Raw genomic sequence first — 27,512 nt, forward strand, 5'->3', positions numbered from 1 at the left:
AAGTGCAGTGCTGAGAAGAAAAATGGCACACAGTCACAGGAAACGGAAAATAATCAGAATGCCTGCTCACCTCAAAGCTGAAAGCAAGAGGAACATGCACTGCAAGTTTATAGTGTGTGTGTGTGTGTGTGTGTGTGTGTGTGTGTGTATATATATATATATATATATATATATATATATATATATATATATATATATATATATATATATATATGACACACACAAGAGAGAGAGAGAATGAGAATGAGAGAGAGAGAAGAATCTTGTTATGGTCTCCTGAGGAGAAACCTTATTTGGCACACAAACACACACATTAGTGTTGCAGACACTAAGGAATTTTTATAACATAAAATATGACAAACTCTAGCTGAAAAGTGCAAAATGCCAGGTCTTAAAAGATTGCTAACAGTAATATGTCTGGAGTTTAGATTTTAGTGCATGAATAGATAGCCTTTTACTAAGAGGAGGGCCAGGCTTCAAAATTTGTTTTAAACATATTGCTGGGATTCCAAGTGTTGCTTTAAAGGGGGACTTCTGCCATCTCAACATTTTTGTTTTCTTTGAATTCCAATGACATATCACAAACTGGCTCTTGAAACTCCGCTGTTTCAATATTGGTTTGCCATGACAATGGGGGAGTGAGTAGTTGAACACAAATCAAGTTAATGCACTTTCAGGCTCATGGAATTAGGTTCACTGTCCTTCCAATTCCTAACCTATGTTTATACATTTTGTTGTTTCAATGGCAGGTAAACTGCATGTTCAGTGGTTACAAGGGCAACACTGAATACAGTATCACAAATAAATGCATGTGCAACATTAAAACAAGAAGAGGACCGTTATCATGACTCACAAGAGAAAAATAACCCAAACATGCAGATAACAGAAACACTGAAATGATGTATCCCTAACAAATGTTCAAATAACCACAAAGACCATTTTATGTTTTTACAGTGAGAGTGAATGAATATTTGCCTATTTCCTTACTGCCACCACATCTGAATGAACTCCATCAGATTTCCTGATTTTTTCTAAGTGCTTCAATTCCTTCTCATAAGCACTCTTCTCCAATAAAGGACATGGAATCTGATCAGAAGAGAATTCTCACACTCACATTAACATAGATTTATTCATCTGATTAAGAATTGAAGGGTCCAGCAGCTTATTTCCAACAGTGCCCCAACAATATGCCTCGCCACAAGCTGGGCATGAGTGCCACCAACCATCTTCCACTATTTTCTACTCCCCACTGCTGCTAACTGAAAATCTGAAGTTCACTGCTTCTTAATAGGGAGGCTCTCTCTATTTACTCTCACAGCTGTTAGAGCTATCCTCCATGAATTTGTCCTAATGTTCTTTAAAATCACCTAATGTGAGCAGCAATCTCATACTGCAGCATCTAATTTAATACCTGAGTTGTGTGTTGTGTGAAGTGCTTTGATGGCCCTCAGTCTACTGCCAATCAGTTTCACTGAGTGACCTCAAGTTACAACTCACTGGGAGAGGCAGCTCACTCCACACTAATTTTCTAAACCCCTGGACTCATCTTTTTTTCCCCTAAACAAAAAGAGCCTAGATCCTTTAGCTTTTTGTTTATAAGGAAGGAGCAACAGCACCTTCACCATTTTAATCTGCCTTTCACAGCTCTAACACATCCTTTTTGAGACAGTCTGACATTTTATCCAGAGCAGCTCCTTCATAGGTCTGTCCAAAGCCACTGTGAGGCTGGCTGTTTTATTTTCAGTTCACTCCCTTGCCTTCTCCACCACTGTCAAACACAGAGATGACAATTCCTACTTCATCACTGCTAGTTTAGATCCTCCTCCACCACCGGATTAATTTCAGGGGCAGTAATTCATATTTTATAGTTGAACTTGTAAAATATTAGGTCTATAAGAAGGTCTTCTGCTAGTAACATTATAGTTAATAATTTAACCCCTTCACCCATTTTATTCTTTCAGTTATTAGTATTCATTGTCTTTAGTTGATGGAACTTAATTTGTCATTAAAGTCAAAGGAAAGCTTTCAACAAAAAGTGGACAGATGCAACAGATGCAAAGCTAGAATTTTAAAAGGTACAGTATATTGAGCAATGTTCACGCATTAGTTCTGCGTCAGATACCATTCAAAAAGAATCTTGAGATAACCCAAGTTTATCTTCTGGTTTCTGCTCAAAACACAGGCCTATGCACTGTAAAAAGTAAAGCAATTTATCTACTTGCACTTTGACGTGCTTTCGAACTGCTAGGTTGGCAGGAGCAGGGCAACACTGAACATTGCTGAATTACAACTTATTACTAAACTGAAAAGTATGGGAGAGACCTGGTTTTAATAGAGATACTGGATACTTGTCTCACTACACATGCTAAACCTGTGTTTGGTCATCTGCATACTATCCCTTGCTTTTTCCTGTAGGACTAATTGCAGTCGTTAACAGTCACAGGTTTACCATACCCATTGAGTCAATCACCCATCTCCTACTACCCTTCTGAGAAAAACCCCACCGCACCCTCCCACTATATATATAAGGGTCTGGTGACTTCTGTTTCAGTGTATCTGAAGTGTGCATGCACACGAAAGCTTATACCCAGAACAAACTTAGTTGGTCTCTAAGGTGCTACTGGACATTTATTATTATTATTTCAACTGCGTCAGACCAACACGGCTACCTACCTGAATCTAGAACCAATGTTCAACACTGTTACATCAGCAGATTAGTACAAACATAACTCTCTCATAATGCTAGTTCTGTAAAATATTAACAGTTTAGTCAACATTAGCACAAGCTTAATAAAAAAATAAATCAAACTTGTTAACACCAACAGGAGTGAGACCAAATAAAGGGAGATAGGAAACACATCCAAGTTGCCAGCTGCTGCATTCTTCAGTTAGAATAGTGTCCTCACTTCACGTCATAATACCCAAGCATGAGATTATGATCTCAACAGGCAAGATTCTCCATAGAGGTCATAGGAATTTGAAATTAATTCAAAGAACACAAGTCTCAAATGCCCAGAACTGTACTGTGCCATTCCAACTCCCACTGAGTACGTTCTGGTTATAATGGAGAACATATTAACTATATGATCATGCAATCTTTTCACAGCATTTTCTAAAAGGAACCACATGTGAATACATTGCAGGTTTCTATCACCTGCTGTATTTGCTGTATTTATTTTTATTCAATATCATTTTCTTTGTGTGTGTGCACGCGCGCATGCTCATGATTATATTTCAAAATGCAAAAGGCAAAGTTAAGAGCTGTTCTGCCTTGAACAAAAGTCGTATTTATTACGTTGTCATATACTCTTCTACCAAGGAGCTTAGTAAGTTGTCTTAGTCCCTCACATGCATGGATAAACTGGAAGACTTTCCATCCACCATACAATGAGTTTCACGGCTGAATGAAGGGAGATTTGAATCTGGTATCTCACAAAGAAACCTAACATAGGAGCCAATGCACCACACTGGCTCTTTATACATTTTTCTTTCCCATAATTTCGCCTTATTCATTAAATCATGTGAAGGGAATCCATGCACATGGTCCACCTACATGACTGCATGGCTCTCAGTCACCTTTTTACATGCATGCATTGAGTGTGGATGTCTAAGCCAGGGAAGCATATACACAGAAGCTTCACAATTGGGATCCCAATTGTGCATGGTTCCAGCTCCCATACAGGGCTGTTGCAGGCTTCCCCAGCTCAAAGCATCCACACCTTAACATGTAGACATCCTGGGGGGCACAGGGAGGTGGTGTCTTTCAACATGTGGACCCATTTTCTACAATTAATGCAGGATGTGAACTACAGAAATCTCACTCTGGTACCAAACATCTGGCCTTCAGAGTTCCAGGTTTATATGCACTTAAATCTACCGGTATATCAGCAAGGTACATGCATACATTTCAGATCCTATACCATATGTTTACATTGCTAAACTTTAATAAGTATACATATATCCTAAACATAATTAAATACCATTTATACCTGTTAAAATTCTGGCTCTATGATGCTCGTGTTTTGGCCTACTTCATGAGTTTGTTAAACAACAAAACAAAACCTATACAAGAAACAACAAGGATCTTGACAGCTCAAATATTTTGTTAAGGGTTTATGGTAGCAATACCATTTTGTTGCATTAGCAAGAAGGAAGCATGTTAGCAAGGAGGAGGTATTGCACTTTCCACTTTCTTTTGTGCAATACCTACTTAGCCCCTTTGTGTGAGTTAATGGAAAGGCAATATAAATTAATTCCCCAATAACAATATTGCTTGGCTTCCTTTCTGTAGCCCCCATGGAGACACAAGACCATAAGTTTTCACACTATGAAATCTTTCTCTAGACACAGAATGCAACAAAAAACCCCAACCCCTAAGTCAACTGTAGTCCTTTAAAACAAACCATTTCAGAAGTAAATGAAAAACTTCAGCTCATCCATTGTCTTTAAATCCAAACTGCAGATCAGCATTACTGATAAAATGTACAGAGCATTAAATACTGAGCTCCTCAAAACAGTTGTAGAAATTGCATCATTCAAATAATAATATGCTACAGCAAGAGTAGAGGCCTATGGCCATCGTTTAGGCTAATTATCTCACCCCAATGCCAACTCTTCTCCTCTTACGGAGCTCCTAAATAATGTATATATCACCACTCCATCCATCCACTTCTCCAGTCCTTTGCCCATTCTCAAGACTCCTTTTTAATTCATTCCCCTCATTCCTGGGTGCGTATCCATCTTGGGAGTCTTTGTCCAAGTATTCCTTCCAAAAACCATTCATTCCCAATACTGAATCATAATTTAAAAGATGCCATGTTGATGTATTAGCCTGAAGAAAGATATGGAAGATCTTTTATACAAGCCACAATGGAGCAGCTCAGCCAGTGGCCTTTCTGCTTGCCCTGTCCCTCTATGAAATCAGAGAAGTTCAGCCAAATACTTATTTTAGCACATTTCAAAATAGTTAATTTCCAGATTTATAATTATACATACAAGGATATTTGGGTTACCATGCAACCAGTGTGCATAATTTCACTGAGTTCAGTAAAATCAATCTGCCATTAACGTCAAGTCCGCAACCTCAAAAATCAATTTTTAAAGTGGCATATATAATTCCTTGCACAAATCTACACAGACTCAACATAAAAAATACTCTGATGTGCTTAACAAGCTTAAAGCGTTTTCACTTCCAAATGCAACCATGTCTATAAATCAAAAAATGCCCACAACATTTTAGGTGTCATGTTTAACAGTTCAGCTAGAATTTCAGCTGCTAAAATGTATTAAACAATATTGCTCCGCGGTAGCCCATTAATGTTCATGAATAACTTGAGTTTGCTTAAGTACCAGAATGCAGAATAACCAAAGACATGCCAACTGTGACACAACTAAAAACAAACTGGTATTGATCTATAATCCACAGCAGACAAACACAGACACCAAATGGAGATTTCCAAAAAGGGATCAACTTTTTTTAAAATTAAAATAAAAACACAAGTTCATCTTTCATAGATGCCTTGCTCAGATCAATGGGAGAAATATGCTGACACTGTCACCTGTTCAAAAACAGATCCTTTCTTTTTGTTTCCTTAAACATATGTCAAAGCAAAGTTATGTGCCTCACAGATATGCATCTGTAGTCTGTACTATATATTGCAATGTTACCATGACACCATAACAATTTAAAGCTATGTTCTTTTTAAAATATGGGGTTTTGTTGTTGTTCTAAATAAGAAGTGGTTTTGAATTCTGGAATACCATGCATCTTTCCTATTATTTTCCTCAGGTTTTTAAAATATCATTATTTCAAAGGCAACTAAAAGTAGAGGGAAAGCTTATCGTCCAAAGGATCTGTCTAAGTGTGCATGCATCAACACAGCGAGAACTGAATGTGAGCCAATTGTCAGATGAGATCGCATAACTGTCTAAATACTATAACCAAACTGTGCATACCATCACAGAAGGCCTGATGTTCAAAAGTGTTGAGTTATATGTAACTTCCACATAAATTAATATTTGTTGTAGGATCCAAGCACATATGAAACCTCACATCAGCTGATTTACCATGTACACCACAGGCCATCTCAGCATGTTTTAATTATTCCAGTCAGATGTTAATATACTTAATGAACCGTAACTTAAGCCACATAAGGATGATTCAGAAGTGTGGTCAATGACCCAACAAGAGCAGCTGCATCAGGCTCTCCTAACAGGCAGTTTCACACATTTTCATAACGAGAACAACATTAGTAAACAAGCCATGTCATGGGTCATTAACCTCTGGCCTTTATTCATTACTAAATTCACATAGCTGCTTAATGAAACATCCCTAGTGCTTGCATAGTTCACAAGATAGCACCTACTTTTAATCAGTCTGGACTTCACGGACTTTTGCCAACTACTTTCACATTAACTTTTGTCAAGTCACACTGTACATGTCACTGAATTAATGCAAACTAGTGTGCAATTCATACCTCCAACAACATGGCAAACCAAACTATGTTCAAATGCAAAATGCCAAGGCAACCAATCAGAAACACTTCCTTGATCAGTAACCAGTTTCATCTGCATGCATGAATGAAAGGAACTGAAATGTTTTAGCTGAACTATATAATATAACCTAAAGACAGAACTGGCGTGCCTGGCGTGCTCTGGTACATGGGGTCACGAAGAGTCGGACACGACTAAACGACTAAACAACAAAGACAGAACTAGGCACATATGCTGCTTATATGCTAAAATGGCTTGTGGATCGAGGGCCCGACCCCGCTATGTGGAATAAATACACAAGGACACGTGATATAAGGTTAATGGGCAAGAAAAGGCCACAACTTTATTGATTACAGCAGTGAAAAGGTATTGGCTTAGGCATTGGATGACTATAGGTGGTGGGTTTATTCAACAGTAGGTGGAGCCTGTTGATGCTCATCCAACTATAGGCTCACCCCCTGATGTCACCGAGGGTCGTGCCATGGCCTCCCGCCAAGCAGGCATCGGACGGAATACACGACCGCCAGATTCCTTTAACGGAATAACCCACGGTAGATAGCATAGGCGATGGCCACACCTAGCCCTTGACACAGCACAACACATGAATCCAATGCCTAACCTACCCACCAATACCACAAAAGTTGTGACGATTGCTACGAGGTAGGCGAAAAAACCAAAAGGCCTAATGCCAAATGGAAAAATTCCTACCAGGCCCCCCAGCCAACCAGGGCGACCAACCTAAGGTCCATAGCAAGGCCAAAAACCTATTCCCTGAGCTAAATGGGAGTGGAGGGTGGGTGACTCGCTGAGGGACGACGACGAATGAGGAGGTGGAGCTGGCACCACAGCATTAAGCTGCTACACACGCCCCCCGGAGGCACCTGGTTGGCCACCTCCGGTGGGCGTGGGCGCCAGCCAGGTAGGAGGGGAGGGGGCTAATGCCCCCTACCAGGGGCGGGGCTCGGTCTCCCACCCACAACCACTCCCCTCTCTTCCAGGGAGGAGAGTCTTTATCACCGAATAAACTACCTCTTCTTTATGTACATGTAAGCATTAAAAAAATGTAAGAATCTCCATTTCACCTACGCATATACTGACTAGAAACCACTTGGTCCTCACCTCACCCCTCCACTTCTTACACCAAACCCAACATTTCAGGAACTTTTGCCATTTAAAAGATGTACTGGGGATATGTTTTTCCATTCTTTTCCATGCAAGCACTTTTTCTCCAGGTTGCAACCACATGTTTACCACCGCACACAAGGCTATTTTTCCTGCAGTGAAACGAAGACACCCTCATATCCAGACTAGACATAATTTTCTTACTTTTGAATAGGAATTCACAGGCAACTCAGCAAAAGCAAGGTGACTGAAGTGCACTTTATTGCCTGGATGAACAGACTAAGGAATAATTAATCCTCACCTGTTTGGCTCAGCATTGGGCATAGTGGAAGGCAAGGAAGCAGAATATATCTATCATTCTGCCACTTCAGATACAGTGGTGCCTCGCAAGACGAAAAGAATCCGTTCTGTGATTCTTTTCGTCTAGCAGTTTTTTCATCTTGCGAAGCAAGCCCATTGACGGATTAGCGCTATTAGCGCTATTAGTGGCTTATCGGATCAGCTGATAAGCGGCTTAGCGGCTTAGAAAAAGGGGGGGAACCGCAGGAACTCGCAAGACATTTTCATCTTGCGAAGCAAGCCCATAGGAGATTCGTTTTGCGAAGCACCTCCAAAACGGAAAACTCTTTCGTCTAGCGAGTTTTCCGTCTTGCGAGGCATTCGTCTTGCGGGGCACCACTGTACTAAAGTCTTTCCAAAACAAAAACAAAAAGGTAGTAAAGCCATCCTAAAAAGACCAAGACAGTGCCTCACTATAACAGAAGTATGGTGACTAAACTGACTCTCCAGATGTTGTTGCTGTTGGACTAACTCCCACCAGCCCCAGCCAGCATGGTAAATGGTCAAGGATGATGTGAGTTGTAGTCCAACAAAACCTGGATGCCCACACGCTACCCCTCCCTACACTATAGCAAGACTTACTTATACCACAAATCAATTCACCCCAACCAAGTATCCTCCAAATGCTTTGGACTCTGATGTTAGCCATGCAGGATGCAGTTAACTGAGTCCCACAACATCTGAAGGGCAACAAGTTGGGGAAGGCTGCCATGAATATATCTGATCAGAAGTGGCACAACTCTCTTAGGAAAACATTTATCTAATACCCTGTAACAATGTAGAAGTGGCATGGTTTTACAGAGTTCTATTTAGCTACAGAGAAACTAACAAGAATGTTGTTGAATATCTGCAACAAGAGTTTTCTTGCAGCAAATGCCACAGCGGTGACCAAGTTGGGCGAGGAGCACAAAACACTGGCAGACTGTCATTGGACTAGTAAACTTGTCAAACATCTTTCATGGGCTTTCCCCCTGAAAACTAAAGCCATCAACCACAATCTCTGAAGTACAGGCCAATGCCCTCTCCTAACTTTGTCAGCACACTTTTATTCTTCAAAGGATCCCTATTCTGTTATACAAAACAGTCATGAAGCCCCAAGTTAGATATGCTAAACCTGATTATTTTACAACAGGTACTTCCTAGAAGACTGATGAATGCTAGATGTAATGATTTACTTTCATGCACGACCACTCCACATTGCAAACCAGTCTCAGTACACCCTCCGCATAGCAAACAAAAAGAGAACTTTCCTGCAAAAATGAGCTCTGAAAGAAAGCAAAACTAAGTGTCAAATCCATTCTAAATTAAGGGTTCTGTTTGTTCATTTAATTTGCTCACTGATCTGCAATCGTCAAACCACACCCACAGGTTTTCTTCAACTGCAAATCACTTGAAAATTCTTACCGTTTTGTTAAAAAAGATCCGAGACCCACATGAACTAAAGTAGTTGGTTAAAGCATGCTGCTGATAACACCATGGACACAGGTTTGATCCCCATATGGGACAGCTGCATATTCTTGCATTGCAGGGGGTTGGACTAGATGATGCTCAGGACCCCTCCAACTTTATTCTATGTTGGAAATACACTGAATATTTATTAAAGATAGAGTGCCTTGCATGTTACTGAAAAACACCTTTCAAACATAAACAAACCTCAGAATCAATATAAACATTTATGGTCATATTAAAAAGTGCAGCTAATGAGTCTTTTCTAAAGCTTAACTACTGAAAATAAAGGCTGTAATGCCACCCTTTTCACAAACCAAGACTAGAGCGAGGCAGTTTCAGTCTCCAGTCTTCCCTTATTGAAAAAATATTACCTAGAAGGCTTTTTAATTCTGTTCTTGTGCAACATCATGAAACAGATGTCATTCTCTTTTGCACACTCCTTTTCATTTGTATTGGCATCTACAAAAATGCTTGATGAAAGACATTCCACAAAGAAGATACTCCACTAAGATTCCCTCTAGAACAAATACACACAAAACTTGTACAAACAGGTCTCATTGGTGGAAGAATTTTTCCACTGTATTTCAGATAATGTTTAAATGGAAGCCTAATTAATTTCAGGTGAACTTTTGCCCAAAGTTAGTGTCTCTTCTATTATTAGAAACCAAGCGTGAAGACTTCACTTATTTTCTATTAAGCAGTAGCCAACATTTCTAATTGCCATTTAACCTATTTTAACTGAGCATAGCACTCTGGATTTCCATGTTCTGAAAGATAAACCTCTTGTACAATTTTCGGAAAGAAAATTATGGAGGCTAGAGTGAGGGAAGCTAAATGAAGACAACTGGTATGAAAGAAGCAAACCAAATGGAACACAGCAATTGTGGTTTTACTATACATAGGATGAGGAGAGAGAAAATATAAACCAATGTAAATAAACATGGCCAGGCCCTGTACAGCTGCACTAGAAGCACCACACAGGACATCTTGTTTGACAGGAATCCTAAAAACTAAAGAAAGCAAGAACAATGTTAAAGAACTGCAGCCTACTATAATGCTTATCAAGGAAAAATGTCTACTAGAACTGGATTATTTTATTCCTTGCTTCCAGATGAGGCTACTCACGCCTGTTGTTTTTTTTTTATTATTCAAAGGGTAACTAATGTATCTAGATGCTAGGTCAGTCAATCATCCTGAATTGGATCAATTCCATTAAGGCTCTAAAACTCTTGTTGGGTGATGCTCTCTCACTATGGTGTCTCCTATGTACGTACAGTGGTGCCCCGCAAAACAAATGCCTCGCAAGATGAAAGGGTTTTTCAGTTTTGCGTTGCTTCACTAGACGAATTTCCCTATGGGCTTGCTTCGCAAGATGAAAACGTCTTGCGCTTTTTTTTAAAGCCACTTGAAGAGGCGCAGTTGTGACGGACCGTGCTTCGCAAGACGAAAAACATCGCAAGACGAAAAGACTCGCGGAACGAATTCTTTTCGTCTTGCGAGGCACCACTGTATTTGACTCTCTTTAGGTGGACTTCAAGCAATAGCATAGTGAATACACACCAATAAACACTAAGTGCCTGCAGTGAAGCACATCAGATTGTTGGCAACCTCCTTTTTATATCAACTGAGCATCAAAGAACTGTGATATTTTAAGCCATTACTCTGGCCTTTCACCTGAATAAAAAGGAAAACATGGTCAAGGCAAAGCATGGAGCAGATGGGCTGGTAAAATTGTTGCTGGTAGCAATTTTGTGACCTTATTTCCAAGGCTAATTTAAATATGTAATGGTTTTCAATTCCTCAACTTGCTCAGAATAACCTTAACATGCAATTCACTTTCCATCATTTCCCCTTGCAGCCATTTAAGTTATAAAGAAAACCATGTGTGTCCATATTTGTTCAAAGTCCAGCATACATTCTGAACACAACATAAATGTTTGGCCCAATTCAGATGTCATAAACACAATGCAACCTTCCCCTCCAACCCATACAGTGGTGCCCCGCAAGACGAATGCCTCGCAAGACGGAAAACTCGCTAGACGAAAGTTTTCCGTTTTGGAGGTGCTTCGCAAAACAAATTTCCTATGGGCTTGCTTCGCAAGACGAAAATGTCTTGCGAGTTCCTGCGGGGGTTTTTTCCTCCCGCCCTTTCTCTAAGCCGCTAAGCCGCTTATCAGCTGATCCGATAAGCCGATAAGCCGCTAAAAGCCGCTAATAGCGCTAATCCGTCAATGGGCTTGCTTCGCAAGACGAAAAAATCGCTAGACGAAGAGAATCACAGAACGGATTCTTTTGGTCTTGCGAGGCACCACTGTATTTTATAGGCTCTCGCGTGTTCTGCAGGATCTCACACTCTCTCCTAAGGATCGCCTTCTCCACTTCTTGGTTTTCCATAGCTATAGTTTGTACTACCTATAGTTAGTTTGGCAAACATTATGCTGGTGGGGGAAAGGGGATTAAATAGGAGGATGTCAAGGAGGAACTGGAGTTCACAAAAGAAAGTAGGAGAGTAAACAACACAAACTTGTGACACACTCATGAATCTCCAAATCATGGTTTGGATATAGTCTGTTGCATCACACCTGGCCTAGCGAAACTTCTAAAAGTGAATGTCAAAGTTCTAACACTGCAAAAAGGGTTATACAGTGGTACCTCGGGTTAAGTACTTAATTTGATCCAGGGGTCTGTTCTTAACCTGAAGCACCACTTTAGCTAATGGGGCCTCCTGCTGCTGCCGCGCCGCCGGAACACAATTTTTGTTCTCATCCTGAAGCAAGTTCACACTGTAATAGTAATAATCTGTGGCAGTGGGCTAGAACAGAAATTAATCCATAAACTGATAAGGATATACTGCTAAGAAAATTAGTATTTTAAAATTCTCATGGGGCAGCGACGTTTATGCTGCCTGCTTGGTGCAGACAACATCTAAATGTATACCACAATATTCTTTGGGGGGAAAGCAGTTAAATTTCAGTAATATGAGACCTGACTGCAGCTCAAAGCAAGCGTTCATTATAGCTTTTCACTGTTAACCCCTCATGGAAAGGTGAGGCACACCCAACATGCCCTATTATGAGATTTGTGGGAAGCCTTGCTTAGCATTGCAACTTTCTAAGCCACACATTTCAAGATACTATCACTCTGAAACCATCAAATTGTGAGACCCTTGCATGCTGCAAGTACTTCAGTGTCAAACTGCACAAGCAGCACCTACAACAAAATGCAACAGTGTGGAGTGCTCCTCTGCAGCATGCCACCCACCCAGACATGTCCATTCTCGGGACTTTGTCCTCCTGTCCAAGTTTTCTGTTTTTATTCAATAGATAAAAAATATTCCATAGTAACTGAGAATGCTCAGTCCCCACTGAGCTGCTCTGCCATCCCAACACCCTTTTAGGGTTTTTCCCTCCCCCAACTTTTTGTGTACATTTTTGCAAACCTGGGGGTTCCCCTATGGGTAGCACTGTTGGGTCTGCATAACCCAAATCACCTGGCACTCACAGAATGAGTTTTGCCTTAGTATATAGGATTGCAGATCCAAGCTCTCTCATAACATCTCAAATGCACAAGCCAAACTAAGCAAGCATATACTTATCCTTTAATATTTCACCAATATCCAGTTGAAAAAGCGTTTATGCTTGAAGCATCCCTGCCTACATTTCCTGTCTGAAGAGTAATCTGTACTATTTTGTGGAAATAACAGTCAGTGACTAAGTGAAAAACCGTAATAATTATAATGAAAAAATGAGAGTATCTGCACAAGTACCTGTACCCTCTCTCCATGTTTAAAGTACACAGTACTCCTGATTTTTTTTAAAATGACACAGCCCTGCGCTAGCTACCTCATCTTACTCCAAACCTGTTCTCATATACATAATCCTTATTTTATGCACTCCTACCTAATCCTCTTTGGTTTCATATACACGGCTATTTTTAATGTTAATCCCCACCACCTTCTCTTGGCCTTTAAACAATGCAACTCTGCTACATAATCCATTTCAAAATTAATTATTGATTCTTCTTCTCTGCCTCAAATCTTCTCAGCTGACAAATTCAGCATATAGCCTCCAACTATCTTTGAAACCAAACAGGACTTTGCTTCAGTGCTCCCTGAATACCTTATAATTTCATTTAAAGCACTGGATACTTGAATGCTCAAGCAAGCTTTAGGACCAAAAGCATAAAAATTTTAGGAAATTCCTCAGAGCTTTTAAGACAAGTCTGCATACACAGCACCAGGTGTGATTAACCACACACACACACACACCTTAGAACACCACACCCTTGAAATCCTAGATGCAGTACACACCTAGCATTGTTTTCTGAGGTATTTAGTTTATCTTATAATGACATTGTTAAATAGAAAGGCTGGGATTATTTGTACTGGAATCTCAGTTTTACTGCATCTGTTTTCAAACCCAAGCCCCGGTAACATGTCAGGATCAACTGATTTATAAAGAAAGGCAGGTGTCATTAGTCAACATGCCTGAATATTGCAGCACCAAAATATTTGTATGTTGGCTCTGCCTTAACCAAACCAGGTCTGCTTGGGAGCATACCTGTAAATTTAGCAGACTGCTTTTGTTCATGCAACACAGACACTAACAGGTGCTTAAGCTCTACTTTTACCTCTCCATAAATCTCTTGGTATTTCCTTTCTCCAAGAGATATGTGGGTGAGAAAGTTAGCAGCTAGGAGCTATTGTCCCCCCTTTTTTTTTATTTATTCAGGACATAGATCTTAACCAGAAGATCGACAAGGACTGCTGCAAGGGCCATCCCTCTTTTCCACAAGAGCCACAGCACAGTGGTAGAGCATCTGCTTTGCATGAAGGCCCCAGGTCAAATCCCTGGTGTCTCCAGGTAAGGCTGAGAGAATTGTCTGAAATCCCAGAGAGCTGCTGCCTGTCAGTGTAGAGAATACTAAACTCAATGGACCAATGGTCAGAGTCTGTACAAGGCTACTTCCTATGTTCTGCTAGAAAAACTAAAAGGATGAGAACTGGAGAATGCGGCTAAGGCTGTGGTTACACTCCTGCTCATTCTGCATCCACAGTGTGCTCCCACCCGACTCGTTCTCCATGATCCGTATCGATCCAGTATCAGTCTTATGGTTTTTTATGAAATACTGTGTTTTGATGCGTTCCCCCCCCCCCAAGCGACAGATTCCATTTGAATTGAGAGAGAAAATGACCCACCTGCGCTTTAAGTCAGTATTGTGTATGAAGCCTCAAAAAAAGGGGGGCATGGCAAATCAGTAGCTAGGCTCAATTCAATTAAAACTTCCCTACTGGTTTGTAAAACAGGGCTTGGAATTTACAGCCCAGTCATATCTATGTTTACTTAGAAGTTCAATAAGAGAGGATGCCTAGGATTGACACCACACATACACACACATTTGAGTTACGGTAGGTGTGTGTTACGACATCCTTGTAGCCTATGTTCATGAATGCAAAATTAATGAACTACCAACCGTTTCCCTCTAGCACTCAGAAACGTTCCCACCTGAATACCCACGGATGTGGTAGGAAAAGTTCGACCTTTTTTTAATAGCCCTTTAGCCATCCTGAAAACGACACCCCGATTTTAAGTCTCGAGGTGTTCAGGGAGGCTGCCTGACACCAAGTTAAGTGGACACCGGAATCCGGATTACAATTTAAGCACTGGCATCCTAAGTACACTTACTTGCGAGGATACCCCACTTAATTTACTTTGAAGGAGCACCCACAGGAAAAGGGCTGTGCAAAAAAAGAAAAAGGAAAAAAGGAAGAAACCCGTATCTAATCTGCACGACCCCACGCGCGCTTCCGCGAAAGCAAGTCCCGTTGAATTCAATGGGACTCGCTTCCCAGGTAGGCGAAGGGTACGCGCAGCAGCTCTCGATTCGCCGCAGCGGGGCCGATCTCCACGCAGGTAAAGCTTCGCAGTCAGGCCTGGGGCAAAGAAGAAAGGAAAGAGAGAGGCTCCTTCCCGCCTCCGCCCCCCCCCCTCTCAGGCCAGGCTGCGAAAGCGCACACAACCTGTTTGGCAAGGTGAAGGCAAGCGCAACCACCAACTCCCCCCCCCCCGTCGCCTTCCCCGCCCGACTTACAAGGTGTGGGTGAAGGCGCTGAGTCTCTCGGGCACGGCGGCGAGCCCTTTCCCGGAGCAGTCCACCCCGCCGTCCCCATCGCAGCTGCAGGAAAGCGGGCAGGGAGGAGGGGAAGCTCCTCGGCTGGGCCCAGGCAAGCTCGCGAAGCCCCAGGCGAAGAAGCCGAGCAGCGGCAGGCAGCGCATCGCGAGAGCCGCCCTCGGCGCCAAGACCTGCCCGCGGGCAACCCGGGGAGCCGCCGAGATGGGGTCTCCCCGTCGAGGGCGAAAGGGCCAAGTCCAGTCAGTCGCTCGCTTCCTTCTCCGCGGGCCCTTCTTCGCCTGAGCCGAGTCCTTGCTAACGCGGCCGGCTGGCTGCCTGGCTGCCCACCTCAGCGCTCCGCGTCAGCAGCAGCCGAGTCCTCTTTCCTTTCCCCTTCCTCCTCCCCTCAGCAAAATCCCCCCGACGCTTCAGCGGCTCCCCTTCCTTCCCGCTCCATGGAAAGGCGGCAGCTCGTCGTCAATCATTTCTCAAGCGAGCAGGTAAGGACGCGCCCCGCTGGGCTCTGCCATGGCAGCCTCGCCGAGCTCCCCTCCTGACGCCGCCGCCGCGTGTAGCGCAGCCTCCCTGCTAGGAAGTGGACCTTGCAGCCATTCCAGCGCTCGCCCGCTGCGCTGCGCTTCGCCTGGCCAGCAGCCTGCCTGCCTTCTTTCGCCTTCTAGGGTTGCACACAATGCGGACGGCTACTGCGTGCGCTCCTCGCCAACCCCGGCGCCGGCGCCTGCCGCTGCTTGCTGCTGCGCTATGCAGAACGACGAGGTGTGTATGCTAATGAGGAGGACGCTGCCGCCCGCCCGCATTGGTGCAGAGAGAACCTCGGCCTGATAAATATGCAAATATTTCCACGCACGTTTCCAAAAAAAAATCTCGGCAACGTCCTCCGGGAGGGGGAAAAGCGGGCCTTCATTGGCAAGCGGAGCAGTGGGTGGGCGGGGAAAGAGGCGCTGAGTGACAAGGAGGGCGGGGCGGAGGGCGGCTTCGGGAAGAGAGCGGGGCTGCCCCGGCTAGCGGGTGGGGGGAGGCTAGGTTTCTTCGATCCACGGTAGAGCCGTGCGTTGCGTGCGCATTGCGTGACGCACGGCTGCTCGCGGAAGCTTCCGGCTCGCCCGGGATTCCGCCGTGAGAGGCGCGAGGAGGAGAGGTTTGCTCGTGCGCCCGGGCCTGGGCTGCAGGCTCCGGGTGAGCAGAGCGGCGACTCCACGTACATCAAGGAGGCAGGGGGAGTTAAAAGGGCGCGCCAGTGGCCGAGTGCAAGCTGGAGGGCCTGGAAGCTGCAGTCGTCGGAATGGCCCCAATCCCGATAAAGACAGGCATTGCCCATTGCAAAGGCAGACACCTCCTGAGGAGTGGGGTGCCCAAGTTAGCTGCAGCTGCTGTCCGGTTCATTGGAAAGGGGCTTGTGCTGCGTGGGCTGCCTTCTCCGGACTATTGTGTATCTGATTAAAAGTACAACGCAGGATAAAACAATGTTTGCAGACACTTCTGGAAGGAAGCTTGTTGTGGAATAGGTGTTTCCCCGCCGATGTTTTATTTTCTTTCTGCAGCACCAACACTGCCTTTTTATTTTTTTCTGTTGAATCCAGCTTTTCCATATTGTGAAATACTCCGGGAAGTAAAAGCAGCACACTGAACACTTGCAGTGGCTGCTAATGTGGAAGGTCATTAGTGCTGGGGGTGGGGGAAGGTTGTGGTGTGTGGATATGTTTCCGTGGGCTCGCCTTGACTTTCATATGCTCAGTCTGGCCCTTTTGTTTCCAGCAGCTCCCAGTATTAAAGGAAAGAATCCTATTTCCACATATTGCCACATGCCCAGCAAAAAAAGGGGGGGCCCTGTTCTTTCAAAATCTCCACATGATATATGTGGGACATTTCCAGGGAGATCAAACTCACAGTACCTACACCAGGCTTTTAAAACAAGATGGTGTGGTGCTAATGATGAAGGTCTTGCAGGAAACCTCTTACAAAACAAAGTGAAGATGAATATTGCCCACCCACTCCCCCTCAAAAAACACAAGCCTCCATTTTGCAACAGGTTAACTGGCTGGATAAAGCTGGTAACCTTTGCTCTTGCGTACTTCCTGGAAGTGTGTGTGCACAGGTACAAAATGTGTGCAGAACTGGCAAAGTTTAATGGAGAACTTGAGAGGAGTGATCAAGGTGAGGACAGAAAAGCACAGTCCTGATGCTTTCTGCCCAGCTCCACCCACTGATGTGGATAGCAAAGGAACAAATGGCAATGAATATTATGACTGAAAAAGAGAGCATGTGTAGAAGTTAACTTGCCACACAGGAATAAATGGATCTTCAAGACCTGTTCGAGATACAAGATTCCCCATCTGGAATAACCCTGAAACCCTACTTAAACAAAAAGGTTGTGAGGAAACTTCTAGAAACAGTGTGGGCCTCTGGGAGGACTCTCTAGTGTGAGAATCCCACGCTAGGTACATCATAACACTAACATAGTGGCTATTGGTACTTCAGGCAGTCCTCAGTTGAACCTGCCATGACTTCTTTCTTGGCCTCATTTCCCCATCTGCAACAGAGAGGATAATAATACAGACTTAACTTACAGCAGGGGTGGGGAACCTCTGACCCATGGACCTCATTTGGTCTGCCACAGATCCCAATTTATCCTGCAAGTTCATTTCCCACAGACCAAGAGCCAAGCAAGGCCCTTTGCAAGACTCTTGCTCCTTGCAAAAAGCCCTGCTCAGTGCTTTGAAGTGCCAGTGACCAAGTGATCAGCAATGTCTGCAAGCAGCATGCAGGGCGGCCGAGCCCACCTGTCAAATTTGGCCTGGTGTAAGGGATAAAAGGAGCTTGCCTGCAAGCCAGATCCAGTTCCCCTCTCCTGCCTTACACAGTTGTTGTAAGGATTACCTCTAGTAATGCATGTGACATGCTTTGGACAGTTGAAAGGGCTATACAAATGTTAAATATTTGTTTTATCAAGGCTGTGTGCTGCTCCAGCTAATCGTTTGCATTGGAACTTGGATGTGGCTTCAACCTGGGTAGTTATTAAAGAGTTAACTCAGTCCTTACTGTAGTCCTGTTTACTACTGTAAAAATTATATGGAAATTGCTAACCTGGATTCCTGGAAGCAGAATGATTCAGGAAAGTATTTTACTCAGAGAGACTACATCCATATTTTTGCCTTGGCTATTGGATGTTCACAAAATGCATCACCCTCAAGAATATTATTTTTCTACCATGGTGACCTTCAGGCCTTTGAGCTTTATTTCAAGAAAGGCAGTGGCTCTCCAAATGGAAGTAGCTGAACGCTACTACTTTGGGTAGTAACATCACTTTGTGAAGGTATGGCTGGAACATTCTGGGCAGATTCAAGACATGCCAAACCAGCCAGCTACCAAATAGCAACAAAGGTGAGTTCTGAAACCTGTCTGGGAGCATTGTGGTGGGACACCCAAACATTTTCAAATCCCTCAGAAGCATGTTCTGTGCTGTGGATCTTTTCCATGAAGTGTGCGGTACAGAGGTTTTTTATAAGCTTCACCACCAAGTGGTTTGTTGCAATCATCCCAAAGGTTCTTTTGTTTGGCTCACTTTCATGCAAAGCATAGATGATCACTAGCCATTTAACAAACAAAAAACAGTGAGTATAATGTCATCACAGGATTGACTCCTCACCTCCCAAAGTCAACAGTCTGCCAAAATATAAGTGGCTATTCCTTTTGCCCTTTTGAACATTTAATTGATACACAGCTAATTTTGTATATCCCTTAGTGTTAGATAATGTAGATAGGCTTTGGGCCTATAGATTAACACTCAGGGAAAGGAATTCCATACCTGGAAACTACAACAGAGCAAAACATTTTAAATTTAATTGTTCTTTTAGAATCACATATTGTGAGGTATGGAAAACTTTCACTGCTGAATAAGCGCTCACTATCCTGAGCTAAGCAGAATGTTTTAAATAATATAGGCTAATGTCACTTGCAATTCTATAATTGTGCTCACATACTATTTCCTGCTTTGTCTTATATTGTGCATATTGCAAAAAAGATAATTAAAAAGAAAATGATGCTAATAAGGAATGCAGTTGACATGGCTGTGCAGATAGTAATGGGTGTGGTTGTGAGTTGGTTGCATTGTAACAAAACGAAAAGGTTTTTGTGAGTGATAAAAACGTTGTAACTGATCTAAGCACATGCTTATTCTGCTGAAATCAAATTGGATTTTAAAGTGCCTATGTTTAGCTGGATTTTGCACTTCAGCTGTGTACACACTCTCACCACTGGTTCGGGAAGTGGTGTAACCACAATTCATATCTATTCTCCATCCATCCTGTTGTTCCTTATGAAATACTGCGTTTTGATGCATCCCCACAAAACTAGCTTCCATCTTATTTGAGAAAAGGAATGGCCTAGCTGTGTTTCAAGTTAGTAATGTGTTGTGGCCGTAGGTTGTGACTGCCTCTAAATAGTTTTGTTTTCATAGCTTTCAATTCTGGAAACCCTCATTTTATTACATCTAAGGAAATACAAATGAGGATCAGATTGCACTTTATTAAATTTAAGATCACATATTGCAAAACTTATGTTAAGGTAGTTCCCTAAATGAGTGGTAGTGTTTCTCTTAAGTGAGTGGCTTAGAATAAGCAGTAACTGCTTTTCATAAATTATAAGAAGAAATATCCACATACTTTATTTTTCAACACATATGAGCCATTCACTATTAAATTATCACCATATTTCCTGCACATGTTTACTCAGAAGTAGGGATGGAAGGAACTGCCAATTTTGGTTCTCCCAATGTCTCGTTTTCCCAGTTTTAAGATCCTCATGGAGCGTCATCATTTTAGTATTCATCATTTTTATATGCAGCTCTGGCTAATGCAAACATTTTTTGCAAGCAGTTTCCCCTATCATAATGCAACTTTGTATGCTACTTTCACTAATACCTTCATTCTTAAATACACTCTCCCCTAATATATGTATTTTTGTAAGCATTGTTTGAATGGAGAACTGCATCACACATTTCAGATAATTGCAAATTTTGGAAGTTAGTAGTGTTTTGGATTGCATATTGTTTCAGAAGTGGGAATTTGACAGATTTGGCTTTAAATGCACCCTGAATTGAACGTCTCCTCCAACACTACTCAGAAATGCCTCCTACTGTGTTCAGTGGGTCTCATTCCTTAACAAGTGTGGTTAAGATCGCAGCCTAAAACATGGAACTAAAGCAACTTCATAAAATACATAATTCCTTGTAGTTCCTTTTGTCAGACAGAAACCTGCAATAGCTTTGTCTCCCCAAAGGTCTACTAACTTGGGATGCAAACTGAGAGTGAGGAAGCCACCTAACAGTTTCTCTTTCACCAAATCTGATGCCAGAAGAAGGAAATCATAACACCTGTAAGACCTCAATTGCAAGTCCTTGAAGAAGCCTAAAATCCAGCATCAGTTCTATGAAATAATTAGATAAGCAAATTTAAATGTTCGAATAAAAGCTTTAAATTGATATGGTACATCTGTTAATTGCAGCCTAACAAAAACACACAGAGAGAGAGAGAGAGAGAGAGAGAGAGAGAGAGAGAGCGCGAGAGCACAGGATGTGATCTAGCCATTCACATCAAGGAAAGGGTTAAACACATGCTTAACTTTCTCCCACTGAAATAAAGCTGCTTAAGTTTGACTGGATTGTGCCTACAAAGTACTGTATTTTTCGCACCATAGGACGCACCGGACAATAGGACGCACTTTGTTTTAGAGGGGGGAGAACAAGAAAAAAAATTCTCCCCCTCTCTGCCCAGCGCCCCTTCAGTGAAGCGGCAGGAGGCACTGCACAGAGAGGGGGATAACTTTCCACCTCTTGTTTTCCCGCTCTAAAACAAGGTGCCATTTAAGGTGCGTTCAGGCGGCTACCTTGGAAGCCTGGAGAGCGAGAGGGGTCGGTGTGCACTGACCCCTCTTGCTCTCCAGGCTTCAGGTTCCTTTCGACCTGCTCTTTGGGGCTGGCAGGGGGAAGACCACCACCAGCCCCAAAGAGCAGGTCAGGGAGCAGCGGAAAGGCGCAGCGGAGAGGCTCCTGCTATAGCCGGGCGTCACCTCTCCAGCCGGGAGAGGGTCGTGGGGGGCTGCTTTAGCCCCGCGCGCGCTCTCCCGGCTGGAGAGGTGACGCGCGGCTATGGTAGGAGCCTCAATAGCCGCGCATCACCTCTCCACCGGGAGAGGGTCGCGGGGGGCTGCTTTAGCCCCGTGCGCGCTCTCCCGGCTGGAGAGGTGACGCGGGGCTATAGAGGCTCCTGCCATAGCCGCGCGTCACCTCTCCAGCTGGGAGAGGGTCGCGGGGGGCTGCTTTAGCCCTGCGCGCGCTCTCCCGGCTGGGGAGGTGACGCGCGGCTATAGAGGCTCCTGCCACAGCCGCGCGTCACCTCTCCAGCCGGGAGAGGGTCGCGGGGGGCTGCTTTAGCCCCGCGCGTGCTCTCCCGGCTGGAGAGGTGACACGGGGCTGTAGAGGTTCCTGCCATAGCCGCGCGTCACCTCTCCAGCCGGGAGAGGGTCGTGGGGCTATGGCGTCTTCGCTCCATAGGACGCACACACATTTCCCCTTCATTTTTGAAGGGGGAAAAGTGCGTCCTATAGCGTGAAAAGTACGGTAATAATGGGATAGCAGGCTCAGGTGTTGTTATTTTCTCTGTCGCTTCCTCCTAGAAGAACCTTGACTAAATCTGTTAAAATTGCACACGTACATAAATTCCGTATGTGCACACATACATAAACACCGTAGGGACGCAGGTGGCGCTGTGGGTTAAATCACAGAGCCTAGGACTTGCCGATCAGAAGGTCGGTGGTTCGAATCCCCGTGACGGGGTAAGCTGCCGTTGCTCGGTCCCTGCTCCTGCCAACCTAGCAGTTCGAAAGCACGTCAATGTGCAAGTAGATAAATAGGTACCGCTCCAGTGGGAAGGTAAACGGCGTTTCCGTGCGCTGCTCTGGTTCACCAGAAGCGGCTTAGTCATGCTGGCCACATGACCCGGAAGCTGTCTGCAGACAACCTTGGCCAATAAAGCGAGATGAGCGCCGCAACCCCAGAGTCGGCCATGACTGGACCTGATGGTCAGGGGTCCCTTTACCTATAAATTCTGTAACAAGTGTCCACAGTGCAGTTCTGGCTACCTATACTCAGAAGCAAGTTCCATTGTGTTGAATGAAACTTATCCCAGGTAAGTGTGTATAGGATTGCAGTCTTCATTACCTTAATGCTTGGGATGAGCTAGATAATTGGCACTGAAAGAAACATTATTGCATACAATGCACCCTAAAAGATTGCTGCATCAAACAAGGAAACAAAAGTGATAAGCTAGGAGGAGAAAAAAAAGCCTGCTATGGTATTTTTATTTGTGAGTGGGAAAGTGTCTGGGCAAGTTTCAACATTACTTTTCTGACATCCCCTAATAACATTCTCAAAGACTGGAAAATAACTTATGCAGAGAGCGACAGTGCTATATCTTATATTTGGAAAACAGCATGTAAAGTATTTCAAAGGGACTTTTTGTATGTGTGGAAGAGAAGGCCAAAAAGCACCGCTGAGTTTGGAAGCCATGGGAAGGGAAAATACCAAGGAAAAAATTACAAAAATCTGCAAATGAGGAGTCGTCTTCCCCCACCCACAAGCTCTGTAGCAACAAACCCCTTCCTAGACCAAATCAAAGCTTAACTTGAAATGTTCGTTCATTTGGAGCTGGTGGCAGTGTAAATGTCACCCTGTAAACAGTTTATAGGCCTGCAAGGTAAGGAGCAAAAATAAAAATGCAATCAAATTTCTGAGAGTTTGTTGATAGAAGCAGAAGAGATTAATTCTTATGATGGATTTCCAGAATGGAAAAAAATCTGTACAATTCAAAGAATTAACTTCAAAACTAAAATTAAAAAAAAGGATTGTTTATATAGTATGCTTTACTAGCCAGATGTTTTGAACTACAACTCCCATCAGCCCCAGCCAGCACAGTACTTAGAGGGTGCCAAGTTTGTGAATCATGCTTTAGAGGTATTACCAATTATCCCACTAATAGTAACAAATGCTAACAGATGATCATATGAAAACTGAAGCTTTTTCAGAGGCCCACAAGGTTGTAAGAGGCCTTCATCATCTCTAATCCTTGGATTGCCCTGATGTGATCAACACATTTGCAAGTATGTTTTGCGTTATGGCTGTTGAGGTTTTGAGAAAGGGTCAGGAAACGTAGAATTCTGAGATCTCTCAGGACATTCAGCAAGCCAAGGGTAACCTAGACAGGGGAAACTGAATAGTGTACAAGGCTTGGCTCCAGAGACATGGACAATAGGTGACACGTGGAAGGAAGCACAAGGTTGATGTGCATATTACAGCTGAACCTGCTTGAAATTTTATGGAAATACTTCTGAATGGTGGGCAGTTTTTGTAATCAAGTAGGAAGTTCAATTCTCTGAGAGTTGTGCCTCATGTAGCCAAAATGGTGCCATCCACATACAAGAGTGAGTTCTTAGCAGGCTTGGAGGAACCCCAAAGTTTGCAGTAGTACGACACACCCACTCACATTTGGGGGTGGGAATCCTAAGAGGATAGGGTGAATCAAAATGATGTAGTAAGGACTGAGCATACTCAGCGGCTGGTTAACTGTAATGTGTGAGGATGGAAAATCAAAACTGAGTAGCTTGGGAGGCTATGACTGGCTGGCTGGAATCTTTGCACAGGAGTAGTGATGTTAAATTCTTGAGAATAATCTTTTGGAGAATATTCTTGAGAATATTCTTGCAGAAAGCCAGTGTGGTGTAGTGGTTAAGAGCGATAGACTCGTAATCTGGGGAACCGTGTTCGTGTCTCCGCTCCTCCACATGCAGCTGCTGGGTGACCTTGGGCCAGTCACACTTCTCTGAAGTCTCTCAGCCCCACTCACCTCACAGAGTGTTTGTTGTGGGGGAGGAAGGGAAAGGAGAATGTCAGCTGCTTTGAGACTCCTTTGGTTAGTGATAAAGCAGGATATCAAATCCAAACTCTTCTTCTTCTAATGAGGTGTGTACCTTTAAAGCAGGTGTAGATGACACAGAATTTACAGTTTGTGGAGAATATTATCCGGAGAATTTTCTAGCAGAGAATATTCTCACCTCACATCACTACACAGGAGCATTTCAAATTGCAGCCTCTTGCTGCAGACCCCACTTGTCACATTTGGAAATTATTTCCCCTGGTGGAGCCATTCGTCTCTTGTTAAATATCTCCCACAGCAGTAACTGGCACAGAAGCTCTCAAAAGGGGTTCTCCATGTGGTAAAGCATTTTTTGCACCTTCTGGCTACTACCAGTGCCACAAAAAGCATTTCTATTGGTTTCCATATACCTGCTTTAATGTGAAAATCTTCCTGAGGCATTCTTTCTTGCAAAGTATAAATGTGTCATCTGAGATCAACTATTCAGCATTTTGTTTAACTATCAACTTTTGACAACCCAGAAGAGGGAGATGGTGAGGCTACCCTCCCTCTCACCTTGGAAAACCCCACAACCTGCCCCAATTCCTTGGCTCAAAAGTATTATCAAAAAGCCCTAGGAGTCATGTTCAGCATAGGTCTTTCAGCAAGCTTAGTTTTAATACTGGCCAGGGCAAGTGCCCAATATCTATTAAAAGAGCACTTCATTCTGAGAGCACAGAAAGACGCATTTGCAGTTTTAGATATCCGAAAGAAACCTATTAACTTTAGACACTAGCAATGCTAATACTGAATCCAGACAATACGTAGAGGGAGAAATATTTTTTCTTTGCAGAAAATGATGAAAAAGCAACTTTATTGGAAGCATAAACATCACCAAAGAGGTAAGCGCAAAGTGACTTCTGCTAAAAGCATATTATGTTACAGAGGTTTAAAAATAAGGAAGGGCTTCAACTGGGTCTGCAGCCAAAGTTGGGGTGAAGCCAATGAAGTAAACAGGAGATCAGGCTCAGCACAGGAGCAAAGGGCAGGCTTGTAAACAGTGTCCAAGAGCCACAGCACGCTGAAAGTTAGGAAAGCATCGTGAATTGAAAGCGGAGCGGAGCCAGTAATTAGGTCAGGAAGTCATGTCAACAGCCAGAAGGCCTGAGCCAGACAGAAAGGTAATGTCTGCAGCATGAACAAGGCAGGAAGAGAGGAGGTAAGCTAGAACACCCTTCACCACGGACTGGAAACACATTCTTCCTAGGGCACTATTAAACTAACCAGACACGTCCTGCTTCCTGCCAGAACTTCATCTAGATGGCAGGAGAGGATGCTGAGAACCAGCAAACAAATGAACCAGAAAGTCCACTGGTTAGAAAGCTGGCAGTCCCGTGGGCTACGATAGTTTGTGACCGTTACACCAATGAGCTCCTCAACAGCAGCATAGAATAATTCTGTCCAGGCTGTGGAAATACTGAACTCACCCATATGTTTTATGGCATGTTTTTACAAGTGGGCCCTTACATTGCTGTTTCTGTGAGTGAAATGAAAGATCAGTTTGACTAAAGAAGGGGTGGGGAGACATCACCTGGAGGTCTAAAGAACAGAGGAAATGATGCAGTGCAGACACAGAGGCTCCACTCTGGGAAGTGGAAAGGAAACAGTTACCAGCATCATGGTAGCCGACAAAAAGAGAAGCGGGATTTTACTTCAGTGCCAACACTTTATTACATTTCTGGAAATTAACAATTGCTCTTCTAATAAGCTAAACAATGCTGAAAATGCACAGGGTTGGTACTGCTTAATTTATTTAAAATTTGGTATCACTTCAGGCGCCTCTCCACATAAGCCTAGAGAGGTCTCTTTGGGAAAGGACCGTTTAGAAGAGCCAGTGGGACAGTTGCTTTTGCCCTCTCTCTCCCTACTCCTGTTGTATTTCCATTTCTCCCTACACCCTACACCCTACACCCCACCCCCCAAACTCCATCTCTTCTGTTAATCTTTAAGGTGCCACAAAAGATTTCTGGGTTTTCTAACAGATTAACATGGCTTCCCCCAGTGCTCTTTTTCTAGAAAAAGAGGTGCCGGAACTTATCATGAACACCTTCCTCATTCTCTTAGAATGGCGATGGTGCTCACCTGAGAGGTGTCGGAACTGAGTTCCACCAAGTTCTGGCTGGAAAAAAAGCCCTGGTTATCCCTCTGTTCTTTACCCTTGAGAATATTCCCTCCCTAACAGCCTCCTTCTATCTGAACACGCCCCCTGTGGGCTCTCCCTCACCTGACATTACCCCACAGGACTTCTCTTGCCCAGCTAAAAACCTTTCCCAGGCATTCCATCCATCAAGGAAGCTCTGCCTCCCCAGCATTCCAGGACAACTCCCTCCATCCCATCATTAAGCCTGGCAGACGGGGGGGGGGGAGAGAGAGAGAGATGGTTTCAATGGAGACAAACAAACCCTAATTATTGGAATGATGGGAAATTTCAACCATGCAAATTATTGTGTACAGAGGCACTCTGGGCTCCAAGCTCTATGCCAAACTGCAGACGAGGACGATGATGATTAAACCACACGTCACCCTAAGGTCACCACTTCTTGTTTTAGTTTGTACCTTATGTGTTCTATCTGGTCAATAACTTCAAGCCGTGAGGTGGCTCATAAATCTGTAAAATAAACACACCCACAAGTTCTCAGAACTATAGGTCATAATGTGCATTTGTGTGGTTTCTCATGCATCTGGGTTTTAATTGTTTTATATCCAGCTGTTGCTATGAGCTACCTTGGGTGATTTGCTTGGGAAAAGTGGAGTATACATTCTTAAATGACTGTTTGTTTATTCATTACGTCACATCATGGAAATTTCACATAGAATCCCCCCCATCGTGGAAGTGCTTTTTCACATCTGAACTCTCTGGCATGGAAAGGACCTTTAGCTGCACACGTTTTCAAAACGAAAGGCTCTTACTTCAGAACACCTGGAAGGGCTGTAGCTCAGGTGGAAAGAGCTAGGTCTACAAAATGTCCCAGGTTCAGTCGCCCCCATTTCAGGTTGGGCTGGAAAGAATCC

At 43.6% G+C, this 27,512-nt stretch overlaps 1 protein-coding gene across 1 annotated transcript in view; it reads right to left on the minus strand.

Annotated features, from left to right (window-relative positions):
• LGR4 (leucine rich repeat containing G protein-coupled receptor 4) overlaps window positions 1–16,324 on the minus strand; it is an 83,924-nt gene extending 67,600 nt beyond the window's left edge. Inside the window, exon 1 of the mRNA XM_081164134.1 lies at window positions 15,493–16,324. Within this exon, the coding sequence (XP_081020260.1) occupies window positions 15,493–15,677 (185 nt within the window). The 5' untranslated portion in view covers window positions 15,678–16,324. The remainder of the gene's footprint in view (window positions 1–15,492) is intronic.
• Window positions 16,325–27,512: the final 11,188 nt, after the last annotated feature.

The sequence above is a fragment of the Podarcis bocagei genome, assembly GCF_964188305.1.
Source record: "Podarcis bocagei genome assembly, chromosome: 1".
Lineage (NCBI taxonomy): Eukaryota > Metazoa > Chordata > Lepidosauria > Squamata > Lacertidae > Podarcis > Podarcis bocagei.